General features: G+C 41.9%; 1 protein-coding gene across 4 annotated transcripts in view; it reads left to right on the forward strand.

Annotated features, from left to right (window-relative positions):
- Rapgef4 (Rap guanine nucleotide exchange factor 4) overlaps positions 1–12,395 on the forward strand; it is a 269,226-nt gene that overhangs the window by 215,233 nt on the left and 41,598 nt on the right. For 2 of the 4 annotated variants that reach the window (XR_004944679.1, XR_004944680.1), the window contains 2 exons: positions 513–602; positions 5,448–5,526. Coding sequence is in view for 2 of the 4 variants with exons in the window: in XM_036183312.1 (XP_036039205.1) it covers positions 530–602; positions 5,448–5,526 (152 nt within the window). In the remaining 2 variants the exon portion in view is untranslated. The remainder of the gene's footprint in view (positions 1–512; positions 603–5,447; positions 5,527–12,395) is intronic. The other 2 variants (XM_036183312.1, XM_036183313.1) reach the window with 1 other exon arrangement.

The following is a 12,395-nucleotide window of genomic DNA, read 5'->3' on the forward strand; positions in this document are numbered from 1 at the left end:
AAAGCATGTAGCAGTGTGCAGCTGGAAAAGGCAGAACATTCCAGAAATCGGCAAGGAGATCCAGTGTGTCAGTGACATTTCCTATGAGTGACCCATGTCTGGATAACCCAGTCCACCATCATTTTTCCTCAGCAGCTCCCCCTGCCCTGCCCTGCCCTGCCCTGCTCTGCCCTGCCCCGGGGATTTTATACTACTTGTCATTCTCCCTTGGAATAAGGCCTATGTCCCTCAGCTTCAGTTGTGGGAGTTGTCCCCTTAGACACTCCTTTAGCTCCACGTAGGGGAGAGAAAGAACATTTTTAGTAACTGCTTCTATTGACTTTTTCTAGTGCCTTCTTGTGTACTTAGGCAGCATACATGGTCTCCCCCACCACAGAGCACATACTAGTCCCAAGTAGTCCATGTGATTTCCTGGGATCTCCGTTTTCAAAAATATACATCAGTAATTTATATCTCCCAGTGAATGCTCACACGTGCAAAACTAATGAACGCCCTTTTTATTTCTTGCCCAGGTATACTGTGATGTCAGGGAACACCTGAAAAAATCTTAGAGCATTTTTTAGAAACAATACGCCTCGAGCCATCTTTGAATGAAGCAACAGGTATGCATCCACAAGAGTTTTGTGTGCCCGTTAAGTCCATGTGTAGAAATGTGAGAGCAAAACCCCCCAGGTCACTGTCAGTAGATGCTGCCAAGGCGCATACTGACACATATCATATATAATGACACATATGTGCACTCGTTTTTAAAGAGTGTCCCTGGGTGGGGTGGAGCTGACCTATCCCCAGCGGTGGTGTGGTTTTATTCAAGTAGTTAGGAGAAGTCGTTCACTCGTAGACATCTGTTAAAATGTCATTCAGTCTCACCCATGCCCCCAAAAGTGTCTACTAGTTTGACATTTAAACCCAAGTCCTATTCATTTGAAGCTGCTGACCTCAAGGATAAATGGTTCTCTCTGTGGTTGTGGAATGTTATTTCAGAGTGTAACTAAACACCCCTGTATTGGTTTATTGCCAACTGCTCTCACAGCCAATGCTCAGGACAGTGGCATCTGATTATCCTACAGTTCTGGAGGTTAGATGTCCAAAATGGTGGTGATAATAGGTTGATTTCCTTATGAGGGTTGTGAAGAGAGTCTGTTCCAATGCCTTTCTCCAAGCTTCTGATGTCCATTGGAAATCTTTGGTATTCCTTCCCACGTGGATGGACTACCCCAGTACTGTCCTATTGGCAATGTCTTCATATGGTCTTCCCTCTGTGCCTATCTATCTCCATGATTAGTGTCTCATGTTTAAAGGATAACTGTCATTGATTAGAACCTACACTACTTACTCACTTTAACTTGGCCGTGTCTTCAAAGACTCTGTTTCCGTATAGGGTCACATTTGGAGGTACTGAGGGTCAGCCCTACAATATATCTTTTGTGGGTGATAAAGTTCTATCACATAAGCTTCCTTATAGCAAAGAGGCCTTGTGCTGTTAAGACACAGCATTGAGCATGAACAAGATAAATCTCATGAGTGAGTTGAGTCCAGGGTTCTATCATGTCTACATTGTGGATGAAGTGGAAAGAAAGCTCACAACAACTTTTTCTTTTTACTTTCTTACAATGCTGGGGATCGAACCTAGGGCCTTGCGTATGCTAGGCAAGTGCTGTACCACAGAGATACACTGCCAGTTCAGGCTTAGAAAAGTCCTAGGCTACTTGCCCGTCTCTCTGAATGATATTGTGTGTTAATGCCTTAAGCAGTGACCTCCACAGGAGAACATTTCTCACCATAAGAAACTCACAGATTTATCTCAGAAACTTAGTGGTAGCTCAAAATATACTTAGCAACTGATCTTGTTAATATACTCGAGATGAAGCCATTATTATATAGTTCTTATAAATATGTTGCCACTGACTTCTTCATCTCCCCCCAGTGCCTTATTCTATGAACTGACTATTTGAGATTTTGCAAAACAGCAAATGAACTGGGAGGTAGGGGTGGGGGTGGTAATTGACATAAAGCCAGAGTCCCAGGCTCCAGGCCTGTTCTCCTTAGAGCAGGATTTGTTGAGTTGGTCCAGTAGATACTAAGATGGATGCCTTGTGTTAGGTGACATACATAGGCGATCACTTCCACTCCCTAAAGAAGCTTAGAATGTGCTAGAAGACATGAGGAAATATACAAATAACTTGAATTTAAGGCAGGGTGTGCTCAGTGCTTTGGGGCTCTGACTAAGATGCCTTGGGAAAATGTCACACAGAGTTTAGACTTTGAAGTGGCCCTGAAGGAAAGCTGGGGACCAGTATCTAGAGTTATTGACAAAGCCTTCTATCCAAAGAGACAAAGTTAGGAGTAACAGAGAAGCAAGGAAGGAGTGTGGACTCTGCTGTATCCTCTGTGTGCATATGGGCCCGGGAAGGGACAGGCTAAGACATTGGGGTACAGATTTTCCGGTGTCTGAAAACAAAGTAGCAGGAAAGAGCTGAAAATATCTGGGCAAAAAGGAGAAAGCTGGGCTGGAGAGATGGCTCAGAGGTTAAGCGCACTGGCTGTTCTTCCAGAGGTCCTGAGTTCAATTCCCAGCAACCACATGGTGGCTCACAACCACCTGTAATAAGATCTGGTACCCTCTTCTGGCCTGCAGGGATATATGCAAACAGAACATTGTATACACAATAAATCTTTAAAAAAAAAAAAATGGAGAAAGCTTTGCTGGGAATTTAAAAAAAAAAAAAAAAAAAGTCCCTCTGAGAAGCACTGGTAACCCAAATAAACCAAGTTCCAAGGCCAGAGGTCAGAAAGATGTAGGTAGGATTTTTTTTTTTTTTTTTTTTTTTTGGCTCAGAATGTAGCATTAAATAATGCAAGAAACTCCATTTTTTTTTCTAAAATGAGTAGTGACCCAAAGGAAGAGTCTGATGTATTAGTAGTTGCAATATGTGTGGTGTGGTGTGGTGTGGTGTGGTGTGGTGTGGTGTGGTGTGGTGTGGTGTGGTGTGGTGTGGTGTGGTGTGGTGTGGTGTGGTGTGGTGTGGTGTGGTGTAGTATGGCTTCTTCATACCTTATTGTATCTAAAGAAAGAATCTGTAAGACAATACTTAGGGAAACAAAGGTATCCTTTCTTTGGTTACTTCTTAAGGAGGTAAGGATCTGGATCAGTAAAGAAAGTGGATAGGCCAAGGACATATCTCAGTGGTAGAGCACAAGTCTAGCCCAGACAAGCCCTGGGTCCCGGCCCCACCCTTAGATGAAAAAGAAAAGAAAAAAGGTTGAAACTAGGAATCGTTGAGTCTGATGGCTAGCATGCAGGATATGTTTTCTGATCCCTTGATGTTTGATGTTAGAGATGAGGCTAACATTATCAATTAATATAATAATTCATCCACTGCAGTTTTCCTGATTTTTATGCCATCCCCATTACTGTTGCAGACACCAAAAATAATCCTAGCTCAGGAACATGAAATATGGATATAGTGGGAAGGAAGGAATTTATGGACCTACAATGTAGGGGTACAGTGAAGCCTGTATGCACTATGGAAGTAAACACCACTGGATATGACAGTACATCCTCCTAATGTACCAGACCACCAGTTTTCTTACTTAAGATCTGTTAGTTTGCTAGCCTTTTGACTGCTGTGACCAACATCAGCCATCAGATTACTGGGAAAGCATTGTCTAGGAGAAGATCATTTGAAATAAATTTTCAGGAGTTGCTGTGCGTGAGTAGAGGGAAGATCACACTCAAATGTGAGGCTGGATGTGGTGGCGCACGCCTTTAACCCCAGCACTCAGGAGGCAGAGGCAGGTAGGTCTCTGTGAGTTTGAAGCCAGCCTGATCTACCGAGTGAGTTCCAGGACAACCTGGGCTATGTAGAGAGACCCTGTCACAAAAAAATCTAAACATGGGGGGGTCGGGGGGTGCAGAGAGTGCTGGGTGATTGGTCAGGCTGTGACCAGCTCCTCAACCTTCAAGAACCCACAGCCAATCTCTGCCTTAGCCATTCAGAAAGTCCTGCAGGGCTGGGAATGTAGCTCAGTGCTAGAGTACTTGCCTAGCAAGTACATGTGTGATCCCTGGCATCACAGAAATAAAGAGGCGAGTAAAGAGAATTTAAATGACTATACAGCACAGGCCTTCTTGGGTGGCATAAAAAGCAAGCATTACCTAAAATCAGACCAACAGTGTGCCTTCTGTTATTTAAAAATAAGCTCCAAACAGCTTCTTTCTGGCACCTTCTCTGGCTGAGTGTAAGGAGCCAATGGAGAGTGCCCAGCGACACTGAGGAATGGCGCCATGACTTTACAATATACTGAAATGATGAACACACGGTGATTAAACCTTTAGCCATAGACTCAGACTCTGCAACGTACTATCACTAAAGACATTGGAAATGTAGTTTCAAATTTCACATTCCCACGATTTTCTATTCAGAAAGTTTAACAAGTCTTGGCTGGTAATGGTCCTCCACCCCTACCCACTCCTCTCCTCTTTCTCTTTTAGTTGAAAAAGCATCCTGGGTTCTGAGTTTCAGTAAAGATCCTTCTGGGGCTTTTAGGTTTCGTCAACACATGCTTTCCCATCAAGAATGCCTGGATAATGCCATCCTTGCAATAAGGACACGCCATGCATCTCACTGATGAAGTAACCAGAGCTTGTCCTGAGACAAGCCTTCCCTCCCTCACCATCCCTTCCTACCCATCACAGAGCAGGCCACCGCTCTCATCCGCTGGTGGCTTTTGTCACTTCCGGCGCGGCTCACAGGCCATATCATATTGGTTCCGGCTGATCCCCTGTGCCCTCCCATTCTGTGCTTTTACGGTCTCCATTTCCCCATAGTTCTAGCCTCCTCTCGCCTGCATCCCTCTTTCTGGAAAGAGATGAAAACAAAGATAAAAGAAAAGAGACATGGCAACGAAGATGCTCTAAAATAGACAGATGGCTGTGTGTTAACTCAGCATTGTGCTATTGCCCGGGATAATTCTTTAATATGCAAATATGTTTAACATACAAATAACATATATAGGATAGATAGATTGATTGATAGATAGATAGATAGATAGATGATAGATAGATGATAGATAGATAGATAGATAGATGATAGATAGATAGATAGATGATAGATAGATAGATAGATAGATAGATAGATAGATAGATAGATAGCTCATGATAGAATTGCCTAGTGTTTGTAAGGTCCTAGCACAGAAAAAAAAATTATTTGTGGCTTAAGTGATTAGTGCTGTTCATACAAGGCTGTATTTTTTTCTAAAAATGTTTCTGTTCATTGTCCTGAGAAATTAAATTTTGATCTCAAGCTTTGTCTGCATCACTAATTGCAGATAAAGGCACCCATACCCAGAAGAGCATACCTAAACTAACCCTTAAGAGCAAACAGATAGATCTCCTTGCTGTCATAGAGATGACTACAAATGTAATCTCTTCTCCTTTCCCCCTCTAGATTCGGTTTTAAATGACTTTGTTATGATGCACTGTGTTTTTATGCCAAACACCCAGCTTTGCCCTGCCCTGGTGGCCCAATATCCTTTGCTGTGGTAAGTGTCAGCTCTCAGAAACAGCCCACATGTACCTGGCCATTACCTCCTTCCATCTCCTGCAGGTAAGTCGCAGCTCAATCAGTGCTGTGCTTCTTACTCTTAGCAGACTCAGAGACACCAGCATGTTCCCTCGTGCAGACAGACATCCGCCTTTTCTTGTCCTTGGGCTTTACTAACTCTATGCAATACAAGCCAGTTTACCTCAGTGTCTCAGTCCACTTTTCCATTCCGATAGCAGAATCGCCAACACTGGGTTATTTATAAAGAGAGGAAGTTGACGTAGCTCACGGTTCTGGAGGATGGAAGTCTTGGGAACCAGGGAGCTGCATCTGTCAAAGCCCTTGCACTGTGCCATTAAATGATAGAAGCAGAAAGGTGAGCAGGCGTGTGGAAAAGAGACAAAACATGGAGTGTGGCTTCACTATGTAACAGTCCTCAGTGTGACGCGTTGGCCCCAGAGTGAGAAGTCACTTAGCTCCCTGTAGTAATAGCCCTGCCCCACAGAGAGAAAGATCAATCTATCCATGAGGACAGTACCTCCATGACTAATCGGCACTTCATAAAACCTTACAAGGTCAATCAGTCTTCAACTTGGGTGTCAGAGAAGACAAATGGAACCCAAACCATGCACTCAGAAAGGCACTCAGCTGATTTTTTTTCTCCCATTACATAACGTTGTCTTAAAACAAAGATACAATACTTGAAATTCTAAGAATAGTCCAATAGACAGCTCCAAGACTGCGTTTGGTTTATGGCAACTTTTCAATAATGTTGTGGACCAACCAGTTGGTAAGCATTGGTACCGTAAGCATTCAAAATGTTAAATTGAATAAAAGAAGTGAATTTTGTGAATGAATTTTACCTCGATTTTAGAAGAGACATGAAAGTATATTTTCCAGTTCTGCTTTATTTCTAAAGCCACAAAAACTTCGACCCCAAAACACTTTGCCCTTCTTGAGCAATTAAGCATATTCAAAAAGATTGTCTCTTTATTTCTTTTTTGAGCAACCCAATCACTGTTGCCATGTTTTCCTTTTTCAAAATTATAATTGTCCTACCTCATTCTCGTTTTCTTGCTCACCCGTAATTCTCTTTGAAGTCAACAGAATGTGTGAGGATGGGAGATTTGAGTTGAATGCATTACTCAGAGGAAGCTGCAAGAGGGAGATTTGGGTGTTTATTTGCCTGGAAACTATATTTCCAAGTAATGACAGCTTAATGAGTCTTACCTATATTATGTATTCTTCCTGGCTCATCTTCAGTTTTGTAAAGTAAAATTAACATATTCAGGGGCTCTTCATGCTCTCTTCACTCTATACATGCTGATCATTATGAGACCTTTGAGATTTCCTGGAAGGAAAATAAAAACCACAACTGAACGCAACTTATTTTTCTCAGCCTAGAGCCGGAGAAAGCAAAGGAACGGGAGAGTTCAGCTGGGCCTGAACTCAACCTTCTAACTCAAAGCTCCGACACAAAGCCTGTGCCCATCTCCTTATTTATCAGCATCTCCCCATTAAGAGGGACTCAGAGCCTTCATAGTGCTGGCTTGTTTTGAAAAGAGCAGCTCCAGAGGGAAGGCTCATGCCATGCCCAGGTGGAGAGGAGTGGGGGTGTGGCGAAGAGAAGAAAGTCAACAACACAACAATCATAGGGCTCTGGGATCCGGTGAGAATGATGAGAATTCCCTTCTCAGCCGACTAAGGAAAGTTAGGACAGCTGGATGTAATTTACACTACCTGCTACCTCCAGACTCCCCCGTTCCCGCCGGGCTCTGTGAGGACGGACATGGATCTGCTCTGAGTTTCAGACACTCTTCTAAGAGCTTTGAACTATATACCATCACCTTATCTATACAAGATTCTGTTGAGTTAGTGTTAACATTGCTTTGCAAACATGGACCTTAAAGCCCGCCCTCCCCAAATATGGAGTAGGATCTCCAAGGCTCATCTGGAATTTATCATTTGTTTTTGTTATAATTAATTTATTTAAAAGCTTATTTAAAAATTTTAATGATTCTGTAACCTTTAATTACAGTTTAAGAATGTTTCTTGCCAGGCAGTGGTGGTACACTTGGGAGGCAAAGGCAGTCAGATCTCTGTGAGTTCAAGGTCATCCTGGTCTACAGAGCTAGTTCCTGGACAGCCAGGGCTGTTACACAAAAAAATCTTGTCTCAAAAGAAGAACGTTTCTTAACAATACCTTGTATTTTATACAGGTTTATCTTTGCTTCAACTGGGAAAAACCAAAGGGCCTTATTAAAACCAAATAAAACGTCTCATAGAACTTCTACCTATATTAAACATTCTCAGGGATTTTCTTAATGCATTCTTTAAAAGGAGGAGGAGGAGGAAGAAGAGAAAGAGGTCTTTTCAGTTCTAATAGTTTCTAGAACATGTAAGGCCTTTAGGGCATCTCATTTATATATTCACCTAGAGAACCTAGGGATGTTCCAACCAACTAGTAAAGGGTTTGGCTTGTAGGTGAGGAGGATTGAGAGGCTCTGGGCCATGAAATAGTCTAGTCACCACTGTTCAATCTACGTAAGTTCAATAGCCACTAAGTTAAAATTGGAATTGCAATGCACCAAATTTGGTTTGATTTAATTGTGCTTGTTGTAAGTTTACATTCCACATGAGGCTAGTGGCTACCACATTTGGCCGCAAAAGCTTAGTCCTTATGTTTTAGGAGCAGGAGATTCTGATGAGGACTGTTCTGGGATGGCTGGAGAAAATGTCTCAGGAAGCCAAGGCTCTTCCTGCCCTGAGTAAGAAAATGGGTGGGGCTCTATCCTCAAGGGTACGTATGTGCAAGGGCATGTGTATTACGCAGTTTTCAGCCCCCCTTTCCTCTCAAGGAGATGGCATGGATAGGACCTTGGGGTGAGCTACTTTTCTGGTTACAAGTAACATAAATCAGCTGTGACGGACTGAAGGAATGGAGGAACCCATCAGAAGGCAATTTGGGGACAGCTTGGCAAACTGGGGAATTCCAGGGATCCCAGACCTTAGGAAGGAGCCTGGGCAGGCAGGAACTTAAGGCCTTACTGATGGGACAGATGCACACCAAACCTTCTGCACCCGTGCCTCATTCCCACATCCTTGGGAATGAGGGCCTCCTTGACTTTGTTATCCGTAGGCATCTTGGGCAAGTGGAAGTGAGACTTTGCTGTATAGGTTTATAGAGGCAGCCTGACAAGACAGAGTGAGTGAGGAAAAGGTGATGATCAGGTAGAACAGCAACGTGTATGTCTGTATGCATACATGCATTGTGTATGTATATGTGTGTGTATGTATACATGTTTACTGCACCCCAGAAGAAGCAGAGATGCTGAATACACAGTGAGATAAGTCAGTTGACTCCCTTGTTCTTAGCACGGTGAATTACTTAAGCCCATTGTGTGACTTGGTGGGTTTTGGTAACGCACAGAGTGTTTTCAAAGTGCTTGACATCTCCGACTTTTCAGAGCAGCCCTCAAAAGAAGTAGTCAGTACTTTTTTTTCCACTGTTCTTTTTCCAAATCAATAAACTAGGATAATGAAAAATTATGATTTGCTCGGAGAAAGGTAATTACCAGCACAGAAAAGATTTGAGCCCAGAGCCACTGACACCTATTCTGTCCTTACTCCACATTGTGCATCTCTCCCAGGTTTGCTTTCAGCATGGAAAAGAGGTGGAAGAACCCAGTTTAACATTAATATCAGAGCCTTTTATGTGCTAATGAGAGCGACTCTATTCATGAACTACACTTTGGACATGATTTGACCTGATGAATACAAGTGCTTTATAATGAGTCTTAAAATTATATTTGTTCACGTCCTATACTTTTCATCTCCAGCTTTTTAAATCTTTTTAAAATCTGTATTTAAAATTCAGTTCCATTTTCCTTTAGTTTAAAAATAAAATTAAAGCTGCCCATATATAAAACCTTATCATCTCCCAGATATAACTATGACTAACATTTTGGTGTGTATTCTTGTCATCCTTTGTAATACATGTAGACATAGACTTTTAAAAAAATTCTCATTCCTTCTCCCACTCCTTCTGTGTGTGTGTGTGTGTGTGTGTATGTGTGTGTATGTGTGTATATGTGTATATGTGTGTGTATGTGTGTATGTGTGTATGTCTGTGTATGTATGTGTGTGTATGTGTGTATGTGTGTGTATGTGTGTATATGTGTGTGTATGTGTGTGTATGTGTGTATATGTGTATATGTGTGTGTGTATGTCTGTATGTGTGTGTGTGTGTGTGTGTGTGTGTGTGTGTGAGCCCATATGCAGGCGAGTGTGTGCACATGTATATATGTGGAGGGTAGAAGTTAACCTGAGTGCTGTTGCTTAGGACCTATCCACCTTGGGTTTTGAAGCAGGGTCTCTCTCTCAGACACTGGGCTAGGTCATTAGGCTGGGCTGGCCTGTGAGCCCCAGGAATCTACCTGCCCACACCTTTCCAGCACTGAGCTTACAAGCACACATCACCAAACCTGGCTTTTCTAGGTGGATGTTAGGTACCAACCCTACTTATTCATGCTTATACAACAAGCGTCTCATCAGCTCAGCCATCTCCCCAGCCTGATAGATAGTTGTAAATGCAAGAATGGGACCGTGTTATCATTTTATATACTTTTCCATTTTCAACTGCCACAGAAAGAGAAAGAGAAAAATCCACCTGACATTTTACTTCTATTCATCTTTTTATGAAAAACATGCCAGTATTTGGGAAGGGAAGGGAGAGATGGATATAGAATGTTTGGTTTTCAGTGTTTGGGGTTTCTTTTTTCTTTTTCTTTTTCTTTTTTTTTTAACCAAATTGCTCTCCTGGTGTCCTCATTTTCTGCTTTGGAATTAAATTCTCCTGTAACCCTCAATTTAGTGAATGATCACTGAGTTAACACTGTTTGGAATTTGATGACTGGCTCCTTGATGGCTAGTGTTTTCATTTTGCTTACTTTCCAATGCCCATTCCCCAGACATGAGGCCAAAAGAAATAGTACATTACTTATTTCATTTGACATCTACGAGAAACTTTAGCCTAGAGGACCAAGTAAACACCAAAGAGTCTGAATATACTGACAGGTGAGTGTGTTACGGGACGTAATTGTTTGTAGACTGTCTCAGTTGACTCAGCAGCATGCAAGCCATCATAAGAGGTCAAGGCTGGCATGCCTAGTGCTTAGCTGCCCTTGCAAACAATCTTGAGGCTCTATGAAGACTGGGCCAGTGAAAATTCAGAAAGAGGCTTCCTGGGTTTCTGGGCAAAACATTTGAAACATTTAAGACAGAGAACAAGAAGCCTATAGCCCCAGTTTCTGGAACCAAGCATCTGGGGATTATAAGGGAAATGAAGAACTCTAGAATAAACCAGAAATGAGTCGGCAGTCACAAACGTGGGGTCTGTAATGTGTCATCAGCACTTGGACCAGTCTGGAACTTACCCTGCCAATAGCATGTTTTTTATGTCAGTGAATACTTGGTCTTTGTTATGTAGGATGGATTCTGACTGAAGCTAAAAGGATCCTAAGTGATAAATGGGTTATATTTAAACATATAGAAATTTAAATACAGCAGTAATTTTAGTTGAATATTTTCTATTAGCATACTAATTTTCTTTGGCTGCATGTCAGGACAAATTTTATGCTTTTGACATGGAAGTAATTTACTTAGTTTCCCAAATTAAAAAGAAGAAATGGAATATAGATGTGCTACTAAGTTCTAGCTAAAACCGTCTTTTATGTATTTTTTTTCCTATACAGAAACAAACCTAACAGGGTTTCGTTCTGAGAAGACAGTGTCCTCATCAATTATAGCTCTGTGAACCTGACCTGGAAATGTCTTTATGAATTGGCTGGGGTTCTCAGCAGGAATGCATATCAAAACTTGTTTTTGTTGTAGATGAAAGATTAATTAAGCAGTATTAGGTTCATAGTCTTTAGATGAAGTGAACTTTTAGGAACATTCTTTAGTTTTATTTTTAAGACTTATTAGTTTTAACTATGTGTATTGTATGTCTGCACGTGGATATGTGCATATAAGTGTGGGTACCCATGGAGCTCAAAGGCATTGGTTTCCCTTGAGGCTGTGGTGAGCTGCCCAGTGTGGGTGCTGGGAGCTGAACTTGAGTTCTCTGGAAGAGCAGTTAAATGTTTTTAACCACTTAGCCATCTCCTCAGCCCCTCTTTAGATTTCTAAAGGGAAAAAATGTCAACTTAAATTTCCTTGAAGCCAAATCTCACAATTATGGTCCCTATTTAATCCTGGAAAGTGTTTGTATATCACCATCAGAACAATTCCCTTCCACAGTTGTGTGTTTTGAGAATTTCTTCCTGGTAAGGAAATTTTGATTCGTTGATATGTACATGATGTTCTGCTTTAAAAAAAAAACCAACCATCTTGGTAGATAAGCTGCAAAGTTCCTCAAAGACATTTTCTCAGCCTCATAGCAGTACTGTAGGGTGTGGACTCTCAACCCCGCTTCTCACAATAGGAGAATTGAGATTAAGCAGTTTACTAATGTGCTCCAAATTACACCACCAGTGTTAACAGAAATATGAACCCTGACAATGTGTTTCCTGGGGCTCTGTCCTAACTGCTTGGCTCTAAGAAAGTGCAGACCCCTCCTTTGAAACTTGAAAGGAGACTCCTAAGAGGCAGCAACTTCTACAAGTAGAAAAGTCTGAAAATCAATGAAGGAGAAATATTCTAAGCAAGAAAATGAGAGACTCTTAAAGATATTGATGGCAGCATAGATGCTTCTGGAAGCCTGAAGTTACCAGTTGCACATAAACACAGGAGCAACGTGTGTTGGTCTGAGCAGTGTTAACATTAGGGTGGTTTCCAGAAGCAGGGCGGTAA

Source organism: Onychomys torridus, chromosome 4 (assembly GCF_903995425.1).
Source record: "Onychomys torridus chromosome 4, mOncTor1.1, whole genome shotgun sequence".
NCBI lineage: Eukaryota > Metazoa > Chordata > Mammalia > Rodentia > Cricetidae > Onychomys > Onychomys torridus.